General features: G+C 43.6%; 1 protein-coding gene across 1 annotated transcript in view; it reads left to right on the forward strand.

Annotated features, from left to right (window-relative positions):
• Nucleotides 1-12,499, forward strand: part of LOC135507799 (protein PAT1 homolog 1-like) — a 29,077-nt gene extending 16,578 nt beyond the window's left edge. Inside the window, exons 7-18 of the mRNA XM_064927464.1 lie at nucleotides 66-152; nucleotides 3,151-3,374; nucleotides 3,579-3,723; nucleotides 5,710-5,827; nucleotides 6,095-6,192; nucleotides 8,514-8,573; nucleotides 9,003-9,148; nucleotides 10,490-10,649; nucleotides 10,811-10,936; nucleotides 11,137-11,228; nucleotides 11,550-11,699; nucleotides 12,197-12,499. Coding sequence (XP_064783536.1) covers nucleotides 66-152; nucleotides 3,151-3,374; nucleotides 3,579-3,723; nucleotides 5,710-5,827; nucleotides 6,095-6,192; nucleotides 8,514-8,573; nucleotides 9,003-9,148; nucleotides 10,490-10,649; nucleotides 10,811-10,936; nucleotides 11,137-11,228; nucleotides 11,550-11,699; nucleotides 12,197-12,218 — 1,428 coding nt within the window. The 3' untranslated portion in view covers nucleotides 12,219-12,499. The remainder of the gene's footprint in view (nucleotides 1-65; nucleotides 153-3,150; nucleotides 3,375-3,578; nucleotides 3,724-5,709; nucleotides 5,828-6,094; nucleotides 6,193-8,513; nucleotides 8,574-9,002; nucleotides 9,149-10,489; nucleotides 10,650-10,810; nucleotides 10,937-11,136; nucleotides 11,229-11,549; nucleotides 11,700-12,196) is intronic.
• Nucleotides 12,500-17,163: the final 4,664 nt, after the last annotated feature.

The raw sequence follows: 17,163 nt of genomic DNA on the forward strand, positions 1-17,163 counted from the left end.
AGCTCACTGCAGATGCAGTTTCCAGGTCAGTGTTGGTTCTGAGTTGGGTTCTCTCTCTCTGTTAGAACTCTCCTCTGTGTCGTCCTCCGTTCCCGGCCGGCGTGGGCCCCGTTCTGTCCCAGATCCAACACGCCCAGATGCTCAACTCTCAGGTGAGACTCAACCAGTGGCAACCTGTCATTCAGGTCAGGTGGGGCAGAGTTTAGCATGTTATTTTGGCATTAATATGTGTCACATATCAGTTTACAAACCATGTAAAAATACATATTTTTATAAAAAGTAATTGAGTTAATAAAGCTGCGTACAAACATGGTCTCTTTTTTTGCTTTCTTGAGTAAGGCAACACCAAAATGCAGGTGTTTCAGCATAACTTGGTGCTTGCTGTGGTGGGGCAGCCAGCGGAAAATACAGAGCATAGGGGTTGGTAATGTTCTCTAGTTGCTCTGTGATTGGCTCAGTGTTCTGTCACTCATGGGGACACTACTACAAAATCTATGGGGAGAGCTCGAAAATTCAAGGCGCTTGGGTGCTGCCATAGAGTTACATTAGAAGTGCCCATCCAAGAAGGTTCAAGGTCATTGGCCACAGATATCACATAATTTTATCTACATACGGTAGCTTTGATTGGACTGATCATGTCAACAACATACTTTCAAAATCTTAGCTAGCAAGCTAGCAGTCATCATGAATCAAGTTGACAATCTACTGACAAATCCTTTTCAATCCTTGTCATATGAAGAGAAATTGTAGATAAAACATATCGGTGCTCAACGGCCATTGGACATAAACATTACACAAGTTGGAAATCTAAATTCAACAATGAGTGGTTTGTGAGGAATCAGTGGCTAACTGAAAGCATTGCAAAGCAATCATTAGCCTGCTTTTCAGTGGAGTGGATGTGTGGTCAAAGTCTGGTTTTAAGGGTCTCTTTTCCAACCTTCAAAGGATAAACATTCAACATTGGCCATGCTGTCAATTCAACATGACTTCTGCCGCTTTCAAAACAACTGGAAACTCGGAACTGGGAACAATCTGACTTCAGTGAGTTAACGACAACTGGGAGGGAACTCTGGGGGGAGAAAACGACCTCCGACAGGGAAAATACATTTTGAGCGGTCATCCAACTCAGAATTCCAAGTCGGGAACTCTGCCTCTTTCTAGAGCTCCGACCTGAAGATCACTAACGTCATGATTCAACCTTGTTTTTTTCCGAGTTCTCAGTTGTCTCGAAAGCACCATGAATCCAGAGAATGCCAGACTTTGTTGACAAAATTTGCCCACCAAGGACCGCTGAGCCACCTTCCAGTTCAAGTGAGCACAGAACAACAAGGTGAGTCCAAAAATGTATTGTATGCTGCTGCATAAATGATATAATATGCCAGGGAGATATGTGTACTGTAGTTAAGAAAGTAATACTAAGTGTATGTTAGTAGCCCATGTGCCTCACCCTAATAATTTGGTCCCTTTCCCCCCTCATACTTTTGCCTACTGTTCTGACTTGCTGGGGCACATGTAGCCCTGAGCCTGTTTCAGATAAATGTCATTGAATATTGTAAATGCTTTCATTGTCTGCTTCTATGCCGCCTTTATCCTGTGGTTCTGACTTGGTGTACAGGGAGAATATTGTAAGAAATGCCCATGTTCTGAATTCTGTTGCTATACGTTTCTGAACAAATGGTTATAATCGACTATGTCCGTCCTAGCTCGCTCATTTGTATTAATCGAAATTACGGATTGCCTCTTATTAGCTCGTCATCCCCTTATGCCACAGTTTGTACATCTCAATTGTCATTAGAAACCACATTTGTTTTTTAAGCAATTCAGCCATATCAGCTATGTTTTATTTTAAAGGAAGTAAATGAGACTGAACCAACTGTTTCGCTGCAAGACAAGGCTCCACTGATAGCCAGGTGTAACAGTTATAAAGCTGACGTAGGTTCTATCCGTTTTGGACACCGTCTGTCAACGTTATAGTCCATTGAATGTGTTGTGTAGTGGATATGCTGGTATGCATCTAAAAACATTTTTTTGAGTTTGTCCCACCAAGATTACACGCTACAAATCGTCACTGGACTCAACGCTCACCTGTGTTCTCATCCGTACACCTGAATGCACTCGCCTTGAGCCGTCTCACTCACAAATTTGGCCACCTGGGGTGTATTCATTCGTAAGTGCACACCGTACCAAAAAGTGTTGCAACGTATTGGCTAATGAAGGGAACTCTGGGTAGTGTTCTATGCTTTGTGTGCATGTGGGGTGGTGAGAGATATCCGGTTGGCTTGTTGCGCTGTGTTTCATCTGAAATGTGTCCCAAATATGTTCTATCCCATTAGATCAGACTGCTGTAAAATGTAATTTTGGTGGTTTTATGCTTCTGTAACACTTCTGTTTTGTCTTAATGTTTCAGAATGTATTTATTTTGTATTGCTGTTAACTTTTGATGTGGTTTTTGCTGTTATTTTTTCCATGTAATATTTCTGCTTATGTAAGTCTTGTTAAAAGAATCTATAAACATATTGTTTAAAAATAAATAAAAATCTAAGATAATTTAGTCCCTCCCTGTTTCAGACCTTTTGCTTCTGATTGGTGCGTAGGGAATACACCGCATGCTCACTCCCTATGAACAAAAGTGATTCACATGTGCAACATACCTATGAACGTCTATACATACTATTATGTGGAATGGGTGTTTGCATAAACACACGAGGGAACATTTTGTCTGAAGACCTCCTTGAATAGTACACACCTCTCATTCTCTTGGTTCGTGCAGGTGACTGTGACCACCACCTCAGACCAATTGGCAGTACTCTCAGAACGTTGCTCTGGGATCCTTCTCAGTTTCAAGGTCCTAACTTTGAGAGGAGCCTCGTCAGTCACATGCAGGAACCAACGTTAATAATGAGTAATGCAAATCATGCTTATATAACTTGTTTGTGGAGAAGTATATAAGGACTGAAAGGGAACCCCTCCTTTTCAGAATTTTCATCAAGCTTGGATTGAACTTCCCTGGATGTGACAATAATAAAGATGGATTAATTTACATTGAGTTCGAGTCCTTAAATTTCCACGAAACACATTCAATGCTAGCCTCCCTTCCTTTCCTCTAAAATATATATATATATATATTTTCTTTCCTTCTCCCTCTCTCAGGTTGCTGGCTTCCCCAGGGGCTGTCAGGGTCCCCCGTTGCTGCCTGGTGGCGGAGGCTTCAGGCCCTTCTTCGGCCAGCCCCCTCCCCACAGGATGGGTCCCCACCCCGGCGGGCCCCCTCCCAACCACAACCACGTCCCTTGTCCCATCATCCGGCACAATACCACGCACCTGCACCCCCAGCACCGCCGCATGCTCACCCAGAGGATGCAGAGTAGAGGAGGGTATGTAGATTGAAGTGTGTGTATAAATCATTTGAGTTGTCCCAGCATCCGCATGTCTCCTCCATATCTATCCACAGTGCTGTTGCCATAAACTGCCTCACGAATTTCCTTGAATTGCTAATGCTTTACGTTCAGCTAACCTGCATCTGAAGCAGCTGTGGAGCCTCTTTCTCACTTTCCCTCCCCTATCGTCTTTCTCCCCAGTGAGCGTGGCGGGCGTGTTGGGGACTGGCGGAGCAGGGACCCCTACAGTAACTTGATGAGCCAGAGGGAGAAGGAGTGGGTGGCCAAGATCCAGATGATGCAGCTGCAGAGCACTGATCCCTACCTGGATGACTACTACTACCAGGTCAGTACAGCCATGGCCCTGTTCATTCGGTACCAAACAAAACAAAATGGTCTGAAAAAGGGAGTGAGTAGTTGGTCCTAAAAGAAACGCCTGTTTTTTTTGTTTTCTGGTGCAAAATCTTTTAACGATTTTTCTTCTGCGTACCCTAATGAACATTACCCCGGATTGTATTCACTAGGTGCAAAGGAACCAATGCAATAGTCTCCAAAGTGCAAACACTGCCCTTTTGGTACACCAGGCAGTGTTCCAAGCGCTATTTAACTTCTTGATACTACCCATCCCGTATCCGGGATCGTGAATACAGCCTCAGGCTCATTAGCATAACGCAACGTTAACGATTTCTGAAAATCGCAAATGAAATGAAAATAATATGCCTGCTCTAAAGCTTAGCCTTTTCTTAACAACTCTGTCATCTCAGATTTTCAAAATATGCTTTTGAACCATAGCAAATCAAGCATTTGTGTAAGAGTATTGCAAGCTAGCTTAGCATTTTGCGTAGCATTTAGAACGCAACATTTTCACAACCAAGATAACCAAATAAATAAAATAATTTACCTTTGAAGAACTTCGGATGTTTTCAATGAGGAGACTCTCAGTTACATAGCAAATGTTCAGTTTTTCCTGAAAGAATCTTTGTGTAGGAGAAATCGCTCCGTTTTGTACATCACATTTGGCTACCGAAACGAACCGAAGATTCAGTCACCAAAACGTCAAACTTTTTCCAAATGAATTACATAATATTGACCGAAACATGGCAAACGTTGTTTAGAATCAATCCTCAAGGTGTTTTTTCACATATCTCTTCATTGATATGCCGTTCGTGGAAGCCTGCTTTCGTCTCAGAATCCCATGGAAAAATACCAGCAGCTGAAAATGACGCACCAATTTCGACGGAGGACACCGGGCGGACACCTGGCAAATGTAGTCTCTTATGGTCAATCTTCCAATGATATGCCTACAAATACGTCACAATGCTGCAGACACCTTGGGGAAACGATAGATAGGGCAGGCTCATTCCTGCCGCATTCACAGCCATATAAGGAGACAATGGAAAACAGAGCCTCAAAAATCCTGCTCATTTCCTGGTTGCAGTTTCATCTTGGTTTTGCCTGTAGCCCCTGTTCTGGGGCACTCACAGACAATATCTTTGCAGTTCTGGAAAATTCAGTGTTTTCTTTCCAAAGCTATCAATTATATGCATAGTCGAGCATCTTTTTGTGACAAAATATCTTGTTTAAAACGGGAACGTTTTTCATCCAAAAATGAAATAGCGCCCCCAGAGTTTCAAGAGGTTAACTGCACAAGAAAATGGATTGAAATGGGGAATGGCTACCTGGACTTGGTCCAATTAACGCTCGTCATTTTCCGCTGCAAAATGTTTTGCTACGGTGTTCCCTAATAAACATGACCCAGGTCAGTGCAGGGTTATGTGCTGGAGGGCGTGACGTTCTGAACAAGCAGATAGAAATGTCAGTTCTAAACCTGACGCAATCTCTTGCAAAGATGCATGTCGGCTTTACACAATGTTTATATCTGAACTATCCATCACCTTCTGTCCTACTGACCAACCTAGAATGAGATGAAATAGAAATGTAATTTATTGAGCTTACACGAGTCCTTATGTTGTTTCTATCTGATCGTAACCAGGCTAGACAGACCAATTCAGAATGGGATAAGGAGGGAGCATGTCATAAACAAGATCATAATGTCCACCAGGGAAACAGCTGTTCCAGTCCTGTCCTTCAGATCCTTTATTAGTTCCACTTGGCGGTCTACCTCAATCTAATCCCTGTTCACCTGCTTCTAGGGACCGATAGGTCTTGCTGTCCTTTGACATTTGTCAAAGTTCCACCTTTTAATTTAATTATCCTGATACATTTTTTATATGATTAGGAAACTTTTATTTTCAGTAGTTGTCCCTGTTTATGGTGGATTAGATGCAGAAATATGTAAATAAATGGATGCCAATGTTGTGTTGCCTGGCAGAATTACTTTGAGAAGTTGGAGAAGAGGCAGGAGCGAGACAGAGACGGCGTGAGGAAGGAGCACACCACCAAACTCATCACCCCCCAGGTGGCCAAGCTGGAACACATCTACAGACCAGGTAACGCATGAATGATTATTATAAAACTAGGATGACACATGATCAATTATGAAATCCAGACCTGAGTACAAATAATGTTTGGCACACTACCTGGTGTACCGAATGGGCAGGGTTTGCACTTTGGGGACTATTGCACTGGCTCCTAAATAGGCCAGGTTTGCACTTTTGGGACTATAGCATGGGTTCCTTTGCACCAGGCAAGCTCAAACAAGTATTAAAAAGAGAACCAATACTATTTTAACCGAGATCTACCCCCCCCCCCCACAGTGCAGTTTGCAGGCTCGCTGGGTAAGCTAACTGTGTCCAGCGTCAACAACCCCAGGAAGATGATCGACACGGTGGTGACTAGTCGCACTGATGACGAGGTACGTACTTCACACACCACAATCTCTCCAGACTCCTGTGTCTCATGAGTCCTGCCATTCTAGCTCCTGCTGTTTTTGTCTCTGACGCATGTTCCCCGTTCCTTATCACGCTCTGTTATTATTATATTGCTTTTGTCTCGCTACTCCAGATGTTACTGTCAGTTGTTTGGTCTATCCTTCCTGCATTGATATGGAGACAGGACAACATTAATAATTTTCAGGAACGTGTTGGTTCCTTTTTTCTGGGCTCCGTTATTTACTCAACAAATAAGAAATAATCTAAATGTGCACTTATAAATCATAACAGTTTTAATCAAAATACAGCTCTCGACAGAAGTCAAAGATCAAACACCCAACTGATGTGTCTCCTGAGTTCTGCTAAATAGGAAAAGTCCAAGTTGCTTTTAATATGCTTGCAGTCAACCCCTAGTGATGTAACTGCCTAGGTCAATACCTTCTACTCGTGAGACCAAGCCCATGCATATTAAGTTTTACAAACTTGCAGGAGAGACACTATTTCCAGTGCTTTCTAAGGGCTCAGCAGTAATTTTCCAATCCCCAAGTTGCTTTATAGTGGTATGTCTGACTAGTCTCATCTCTTTCACTTCCTTGCAGAGTTCTGTGTCGATGAATCTCTTTTGGCCTTGAGGCGCTTTCTCACAGACACCCTATTTTGACTGCAATAACACACATCTCTCAGACCGTTTCTTATAGAGACTAAAAAAAGAACTGTGGAACAATATTAAACCTTATAGTGTGTGTGTGTGTGTTAATCTGTAGTCTAGGACCCTATAAATGTAGTGGGGGGAGGGATCTAATAGCCCTTCCCCTTCTATTAATACAACATAAGCATAATAAATTATTATAATACATCATACATTTGGTGCAGCCCCTATCATGACCCAAAGTTTACCCCATCAAACTTACCCATAATAACGGTTTTATTTTAGTAGGTTTTGTGGTACTGGGTATTGTAGTACAGTGGGGGTGCGAGTGCTCAGACAGAAAATCACTTCGGCCCGCACCTCTGGGTAACCAACGGATGTCGGTGTGAAGCAGTAGCTGCTGGAACTCAGTCCCACTGTCATCACAGAGCCTTTCAAAACAAGTTGGTGATTCGGAGGCCTGGACTGGATAGAGTGAATCACTTTCACTGCCTTTAAAAAAAAACAAAAAAACATAATGGAACTCAGGACTCATTTTCTTTCTGGCCAATGCCTCCATCTGAATGATAGTGATTCCATTCAACGTCCGGGTTTACTTTATGTGGGCAATTGATCCTTTCATTCTCCCAGTCATCGATGCCGCACCATCCGTGCACACACGAACACAGGATTTCCCATCCAGATTGTGTTCTGAGGAAAAAGCTGTCAATAACGTGAAACACATCTTCACCTGTCGCTCTCCCCGTTAAGCTTCTCACTGGCCCGAATGTGTCTCAGTATCGCATAAATGCAATCAACTGTCTTTAAAAACTGACATCCGTCCATTCGTCCAACTGCAGCTCAAATGAACTGAAATGGAACTTTCCCACCACTTGGATCAATAATATCAACGCCCATGTCGTCGATTGTACAGCACACCGTGATATTTGACAATGGTACAGTCTTCAGTGCATCAGCTGCTGTCTTATCAGTCATAGTTTCAGTGAGGATAACAGCAGCAGGCAAAATGAACTCCTCAGCTATAGTGAATGGCTTTTTTTGACTTGGCCACAAGTAGCGACATAGCATATGAAGCCTTCAATGCTTTGGTTGACCCTAGTAACTTTCTTTTAGTTTCTCTCAACTTCCCAGGAGGTGAAACCGAAGAGGACATACTGTTCATGAAATTGACGTTACTTTGATCTTTCTTTCTTTTTCCCACGGGTTCACTTGAGCTGGCGCTAAGTGCTGCTACTGCTGCTTGAAACGGTGCGTTTCAGCCATGAATCCATAGCTAGTTTCTACTCAATGCTAGCTGTTAGCTGAAATGGTGAGCCACTAGTGGGGAGCAGAGGGTCACGTGCACTTGGGCGTGCGCAGAGGATGAACGGGCGGACAGAGGCCAGGGAGACCGAGCAATGCACACCGAAACTAAAGTTTGAAAAAAAGTAGTCCTATAAATATAAAATGAACTGGAGATTTCACCCTAGTGACCTCAGTAAATGTTTTTCTGTCTATTAAGATTGAAAAATATATATTCGCCAATATTTATTTTTTTGCACATTTTGGAAAAATGTCCCACAAACCCCCAGGGGTCTGCCCGCCTACCCCCCGTTTGGGTAACACTGCGGTAGTACAGTATTCTACTCCTCTAACCGCTCCCTCTGTCCCACGCAGGAGAAGAGAGAGAAACAGGTGTGGAATAAGAGACGGCAGATCCTCTACACTGTGGAGAAGGTAAAGAGAACGAAGGGGGAGGATTACTTTGTCTCTGCAGCTCTGTGGTTGCATTCATTTGTATTACCTTGATTTAAAAAAAACTTCCTTCCTTCCTGTTTTGAACTCTGCAGTGCTCTCACTCTTAACATGTATTATATCTGTATACACTCCATTATCTCTTTGTAACCATCTTGTGTTGGCAGCTGGCTAGCAGTAACTATGTGCCTAAACGTTGGTGTTGCCTATTCAGTTATTGGGAGCATATATATTGTTCATTATCTTTATTCATTTATTCTATTTTTTCACATTTGTAACAATTTACTACTATTTACTCATTATCTTTGAAACTCTGCATTATTACCACGCATCCCGATAAAACACCCGTGAGAGCTTGGCACACTGGGGACCCGAATATGATCTCCCTCCCCCTCTCTCTTTCTCCATCAGATGTACAGTCTGCTGCTGGAGGTGCAGGACTTTGAGAAGCGCTTCATGCAGACGCCGGAGGAGCAGAGGGAGGCCCTGCTGGAGCAGCACAAAACCCACACGCTGCAGCTCTACAGCTCCCTCAAGGAGAAGGAGTGGGATGACAGGTGAGATGGAGGGATGGAGAGGATGGGGGAGGAGGGAGAGGACAAGACCCACACTCTACAGCTCCCTCAAGGAGTGGGAAGACAGGTGAGGTGGAGGGATGGAGAGGATGGGGTAAGTGAGGGAGAGGGGCATAGGGGGAGGAGGGAGAGGACAAGACCCACACTCTACAGCTCCCTCAAGGGGAAGGAGTGGGAAGACAGGTGAGCAATGTCCAACGGTAACCTTTTTCTTGGTCACTGGCCCAGTCGGCCAAAAATCTGTTGGCCCCAGACTTGGGGTCGTTCAAATGCATTAAGATCCTGCAAGGCCTATAGGTTGGCATGCTTTCTCTCTATATTCAGCTACATATTGTTATTATGGTTTGAAAAAGCTGTGTAATATAATTTAGGCAATGTGAGTCATTACATTGTATTAGTTGCAATAATTGTTGTTTCGAAAGTGTCATTTTGAGAGAATATTTTTTTTGTACATTTTCAGGCCGCTTCCCCTTTTTAAGAACGAGTCCCAGAAAATAGATATCTGGCTCCAGTAGGCCGGTCAAGATGAACGCTAGGTGTGTTTTTGTAGCTTTCTTTTTTCAAGTCTATCACTTTTCTTTAAAATAAATCAAGCGCAGCGAGTGGATTGACGAGCGCTTCTTTTTGCTCTGGACAGCCTGCGTGTGCTGTGTGACGGCATCAACTCATATTCTGCTCAAGCAGTTGTGACTTGCGGGGGTGTGGTGGTCCTTGAATGAACGGCCAATCATTTTGCGTGTGGTTTTCGACAGTAGACTGCGACAGAGTATGTAAATGTTGAACTGGAACGCAGAAATACGCAGAGGAGTTGATGAGATCCACTGGGCCGACACACTTTTTTATTTATTTACTGGCAGCGGGCCGTCGTTAACGTCGGCGCCTGGGGGAGGGAGAGGAGGGGAACGTGGGTCCCTGAATTCCAAATGGACTCCGGGCTCCCCTTCCCTAGACACTTGTGTAGATCTGAAGGGTTGCGATAGGTGGAAGAAATATGGTGGAAATGACTATTGCTTATACCGATCCCACCCTTTCAGATCAACATGAGTGCCTAGGGTGAAGGGGCTAGGGAATAATTTGGAATTAGGGGGAGGGAGGAGAGGAAGGGGTGAACATGACCTCCCCACACCCTGCTGCTTCGCTGCTCCCTCAGCCAACCGGCTGTCACTAATGTTCAATGTTTAACTTTCAAGTAGTCAACTCACCCCCCCGGAGCTATTTGGCGGAAACCCTAATTGTCCCTGAAAAGCTTTGCTTCCCCCTGTCACTAATATTCACCGCAGACTCACTCGCCTCTTCTCCTCCATCTGTCCCCACATCCTACAGAGTGAGTGACGAGCAGTGTCTGTTGATCATGTCGGTGCGTAAGGGAAAGCGCCTCATCTCCAGGCTCATCCCTTTCCTGCCTCCGCTGCAGGCCGCCACCGTTGTCATGGGGATTGCCCGGAACCTGCCAGCCCTGGCCAAGAAAGACAAACAGGACCAGGTAGAGAGGCACACATACACACAAAGTTGGTTAGCGTCAGGTCTTTATTGCAAAAAAACAATGTTCTCTATGAGATACTCAAGCCCACACACACAGAGACGCACGCACACACATGCATACAATTTAATGCTCATAAGTGGTCTATAATTGCTCTCCCCCAGGTGCTGTGCTGGTTGGTGGAGCCAATTGCCGTAGTGATCTCATCCCTATCTAGCGCCTCCCTCACAGATTTGCTGCAGGAGCTGCAAGGCAGCGAGGGTCAACTGTCCAGAGTGTTACAAAATAAGGTACCTGCACTGGCCTGCTGTTAGAATGATGCAAAATAGTGCGCCTTACCTTCCTCTGTCCAGCAGTGGCATTTGTTCAGGTTCAATGGCGATAGATAAGGCCATGATGGCATTGATGTTATGAAGTCAGTGGGCTCACTTTTCCTGTCCCCGTCTCTCCTTTTCTACCATCTCTTTGTTTTTCTCTCCCATCCTCCCAGTTTGGTGTGACACTGCTTTACCTGATCCTGAGTGAAGGAGAGCGAATGCAGAGCTCCAACCCCACCTGTCAACTCATGGATGACAATCGATGGTGAGCACAGCCCGCCTCTTACTAGTCAAGAAAACGTGTGTTTTGTGATTGGCAACATTTAGACTGGCTGTTAGATGTTTACATTCATCAATATTAGCTAGTATTGTTTCCATCAGAAGCTAATGAAATAAGGTACCGGTAATGGCTAGTGATGCATGGTCGATGCCTCCACCTAGTGGCAGGTTCTGGAAACACACAGCAACGACAAAACTATACATGTTTTTTTTTATGTTGAAAACACTGTTTGTTTATTGTGGTTGCAGTCTAACTCTCCACCTTGTCTGTGTCCTTTTCGCCTCTTGCTTTCCTTCGCTCTCGCAGGACAGAGTTGGTGTTCTCTGTGACCAGGGAGCTGCTCAACGTGCCCTCCTCGTCCCTGTCCCCTCCTCTCTTCACCCCGCCCAACCTGCTCTCTCTCTTCTCGCGCTACGTCGACCGACAGAGGCTGGAGCTGCTGCAGGAGAAGTTACAGTGAGTACAGTCTCTCGTGTCCTTGGCCCAATTTAAATTCTCCCTGAAGTGTGCTGTTCCTAGCTCCCCTTCAATGATTTGAAAAGCATGGATGGTAAACAAGTTCACATGCACGATGCCTTGGCGCTTTTTGAGTACATTGTGTTAAGGTGCTGAGGGTTGTGAGTTCGTATCCCAGTCAGAGGTGGAATTTCCAATTTGTCACACACTTCAGGGTGACCTAGGGCTGCAGTTAGCCTGTGGTTAAGAGCGTTGGGCCAGTAACCTAAAGGTACCTGGTTCGAATCCCTGAGCCGACTAGGGGGACAATCTGTTGACGTGCCCTCGAGCAAGTTAAATCGCTTGGGATAAGAACGTCTTCTAAAATACTCAAATATAGAATGGGAGGAATTAAATTTAGTACACGCGTTCTTCTTTGACCACCGGACATTTACTTTGGACTCCCATCTGTTCACTACTTTCTCACAATAAACCCTCCTTCCTTTTCTCTTTCTCAGGATCTCCGCATTGTCCAGGTAGAGGTGACTACAGACATCAAGAGAACCTCAGTTGAAGCGTGTGTGCGCGCACTATTGTACGCAGAGGAGTAGGATGTCTACTAGGGTTGATAACTGATTTTAATCCAGCAGAATCTCTTGTCATTTTTTTTTCTTTGTGTCCATTAGGTGTGTATGGGGATGCGCGTGAGTGAGCGATGAAATTGAGAGAGAATACAAATCTGCTTTTTTTTATTTTTATTCTTTGTTAACGTTGATGCCTGTGATAAAACATCAAATTAAAAGTATTTCTATTGTATACAACCGGTTTGTGCTGGTTTGTTTCGCTCTTCATCTCATTTGTTAAAGACTGGCAACCAACAAGGGTCGTGGGTTCGATTCCCGCAAAGGCCACATGAAAATGTGTGGACTCACCCTTCTATTTAAAGCTATTTACAGTAGAGTATGATGAATTTCATATATTATAGTGTTAGAATCATTCATTTATCATTCAATAACCTTGCATGTCACGTGTCAAGATTGTGTTGCAGGATTCCCATAAATAGATATACTGTTCCATCAGAGAAGCTGGGAATAAGATACCCATATACCCTCTTTCTGTGTTTGCAAACATTGCCGCACTAGAGTGAGGAGTAGCAAGTTGGTGGCATAACATGGGAGTGCTCATAGAGCTGCAGCAACAAAAAAAAGCCTCCATTTACATTTTACTTATATGAGTGCATTTCACATGACTTTTGGATTGTAAATTGGATTTTAAGGCTTGTATGAATGTCCTGCTTAATATGCATTACACTTCAACCAGTAAAATGCCTGATTGCTGACCCTACCATCCGGCAGCTGAACAGGATAGGTACGTTAGGATAGGTGCAAGTAAAACTAAGTGCATGCTCTTCAACTGATCACTGCCCGCCCATCCAGCATCACTACTCTGGACGGTTCTGCTTTAGAATATGTGGACAACTACAAATACCTAGGTGTCTGGCTAGACTGTAAACTCTCCTTCCAGACTCACATTAAGCATCTCCACAATCCCAAAATTAAATCTAGTATTGACTTCCTATTTCGCAGCAAAGCATCCTTCACTCATGCAGCCAAACATACTCTGGTAAAACTGACCATCCTACCGATTCTTGACTTCGGCAATGTCATCTATAAAATATCCTCCACTCTACTCAACAAATTGGATGCAGTTTATCACAGTGCCATCTGTTTTGTCACCAAAGCCCCATATATTAACCACCGCTGCGACCTGTACACTCGTTCGGCTCGCCATCGCTTCATACTCGTCGCCAAACCCACTGGCTCCAGGTCATCTACAAGTCTCTGTTAGGTAAAGCCCTGCCTTATCTCAGCTCACTGGTCACCATAGCAGCACCCACCCGTTGCACGCATATCTCACTGGTCACCTCCAAAGCCAATTCCTCCTTTGGCCACCTCTCCTTTCCAGTTCTCTGCTGTCAATGACTAGAACAAACTGCAAAAATCTCTGAAGCTGGAGACTCTTACCTCCCTCACTAGCTGTCAGAGCAGCTCACAGATCACTGCACCTGTACATAGCTCATCTGTAAATGGCACATCCAATCTACCTCATCCCCATACTGTATTTATTTATCTTGCTCCTTTGCACCCCAGTATCTCTACTTGCACATTCATCTTCTGTACATCCTACCATTCCAGTGTTTAATTGCTATATTGTAATTACTTTGTCACCATGGCCTATTTATTGCCTTTCCTCTCTTATCCTACCTCATTTGCACACAATTTTTATAGACTTTTTTTCTACTGTATTTTTGATTGTATGTTTGTTTATTCCATGTGTAACTGTGTCGACCTGCTTTGCTTTATCTTGCCCAGGTCGCAGTTGCAAATGAGAACTTGTTCTCAACTAGCCTACCTGGTTAAATAAAGGTGAAATAAAAATAAACATTTTCCCTATATCCATGTAGTACATGAGGACACAGTGCGATGCACAGTGCTTGCTTTGTAAGTAAGCATCTATCTTGTGATTAAAAATAGACTTATTGTAGGTTATTTGACTGATTTACAGATCATGGACTATTTTTCTGTTTTATATTAGGATACTTTTTTAATCGATTTAAATAACGTTTCCATATCTCAGTGTCTTTAGAGTATCCTGTGGTCAGGAGGAGAGTAGCTTCTTGAAGGTTTTGGGGGAAACATTTCCCCCAGATGAATCCAAATGTTGAGGCCTTTAAGAGGGACAGGAGGAGGAGACTTGTTCCCCTACAAAATAAAGGGTTGTTGTCAAGACAATGGAGGACAGATGGTGTGGTTGAATTGGTGGCTCAACAATTTGTCCAAGGGAGCATGCAGGTGGTCTTGGAGCAGTAAGTCAACTCTGTCATAAATCTGTTTAGTACTTGTCATTACCTCCTCTAACATAAATATTTTTAATCAGTCCATCCCCCTAAATCAATACACATAACTATATTGTCCTTAAACTTGTTTTAAATATACTGTCTCTAAACCATGACAGGTTCAAATATGGTCCCAACTCTCTTGGGCTGCTCAAAGCATTGGGGAACCACCCGGAGAGCTTCCGAGCACTTTTTGTGGGTACCTGCGAGATCTGTTTAAAATAACCTATTCCATACCTGGCGGCAACCGGCGGTGTTTGGAGAACGACACCGTCTGCCACTGGTTCAACTGGCTGGCTGAGGTGCAAGGTAAAATTAGTCAATTGTTCAAGTTTATCGGTAACTGCATATTATTCCAATTTTGTGATTTTAAATGTGTATTTTAAATGTTTTACTGTGTACTCCTCAGATGGAGAATGTCCTCTTAACAGTGGCGATGGTGTTGGAGTTTGCTACTGGGGAAACGGTGATGCCACCCCTTGGGTTTGAGGACACCCCGACCATCGAATTCCTCCACACAGCGCGAGGGCGTCTCGCTGGGCAGCAGAAGAAAAAGTACCCAGAGGCAAACACGTGTGCTGTGACACTAATGCTCCCTCTTCATAGCACCTACAATGCCTTTGGGGAATTCATGACCTCGGGTATTGTGAATTCCTCACATTTCGGTGTTGCATAAAAACATTTTGAAGACACATAATTGTATCTAGTAGCACTAAACTACAGTAGCAATTGAGTGTTTGAAAATTGAACTGCACATCAACATTTAAGCATTTATCTACTTGTTTGTATGGTGCATTCGGGACGTATTCAGACCTCTTGACCTTTTCAACATTTTATTAAGTTACAGTCTTATTAAAAAACGGATAAAAAAATTTCCCTCATCTATCTACACACAATACCCCATAATGACAAGCAAAAACAGGTTGACATTTTTGCAAATGTATAAAAAATAGGAAATATTACATTTATGACCTTTTACTCAGTACTTTTCTGAAGCAGCGATTACATCATAGAGTATTGGGTATCATTGGGTATGACGCTACATTTTAATTTATTTAATACATTTTAGAATAAGGCTCTAATTTAACAAAATGTGGAAAAAGTCAAGGGGATATGAATACTTTCCAAATGCACTGTATTTCCATATTGGCTGTTACTGTGCACTTAATGATCATTACAATTAAATTATTACAATCCATTTTGCTCGTCTTGGTATTCTGTTTTTTTAGAAACACTTTACTGACACTTCACTAATAACCAATATCTTTGCTGATATTGACTGAAGTACTCCTGCCATATCGCAGCCAACTCATCCAAATCTGATGTCCTACATTAAGAACAATAAACTTCAGCCAACATTTAATTAGAACTACATGAAATAAGACTTCCCATCCACTGTATTAAGTGACAGCTCCACTTCTGGGAACTGCACCTCTGTTAGTCCAAAGCTCTCCAACCTTGTTCCTGGAGAGCTGCCCTCCTGTAGGTTTTCAATCCAACCTCAATTGTAAACTAACCTGATTAATTTATTAAGCAGGTAATTATTCAAATCAGGTGCAGTAGATTAGGGTTGGAGTGAACCTACAAGACAGTAGCTCTCCAGGAACGGGGTTGGAGTGAACCTACAAGACAGTAGCTCTCCAGGAACAGGGTTGGAGTGAACCTACAAGACAGTAGCTCTCCAGGAACGGGGTTGGAGTGAACCTACAAGACAGTAGTTCTCCAGGAACGGGGTTGGAGTGAACCTACAAGACAGTAGCTCTCCAGGAACGGGGTTGGAGTGAACCTACAAGACAGTAGTTCTCCAGGAACGGGGTTGGAGTGAACCTACAAGACAGTAGCTCTCCAGGAACGGGGTTGGAGTGAACCTACAAGACAGTAGCTCTCCAGGAACGGGGTTGGAGTGAACCTACAAGACAGTAGCTCTCCAGGAACGGGGTTGGAGTGAACCTACAAGACAGTAGCTCTCCAGGAACGGGGTTGGAGTGAACCTACAAGACAGTAGCTCTCCAGGAACGGGGTTGGAGTGAACCTACAAGACAGTAGCTCTCCAGGAACGGGGTTGGAGTGAACCTACAAGACAGTAGCTCTCCAGGAACGGGGTTGGAGAGCCCTGCACTAGTCCATCTTCAACCACATCATTTGAGCTGCCACAATGTGTCAACAATGTTATGTTAGTAACTGTAATCGGTTGCTGTTAATCACAATGATATAAAATGTAACGGGGGCAGAACCACCGAATCCCTATCTTCATAGTTTTTTAAATTATTTGTAATTTTTTTACAACTATAGGACTTTCTCCACACAATTATTTATTTTAACAATTTATATAAGTCCCGATTGGGCATTACAAAAATGTAAGTTCTGTTTTAATAATGTCCATTCAGAATGTTCTGTTGTCCTCCAACAGCAGGCGCGCTCTGAAGGCTCCAATCCAGTGCTTGCAGTAGGCCTCTCCTGGGTCGTGTTGTACAGAGTGGGAGACAAATATTGTGTCAGCAGATGGAATGCTGTTGCTAAAGCGCCATGGAGCAAAATACAATAACCATCGGCCTTATATCTTAACAGTACCTGACACTCCAAATATGA

The sequence above is a fragment of the Oncorhynchus masou genome, chromosome 21 (genome assembly GCF_036934945.1).
Source record: "Oncorhynchus masou masou isolate Uvic2021 chromosome 21, UVic_Omas_1.1, whole genome shotgun sequence".
In the NCBI taxonomy this organism is placed as follows: Eukaryota; Metazoa; Chordata; class Actinopteri; order Salmoniformes; family Salmonidae; genus Oncorhynchus; species Oncorhynchus masou.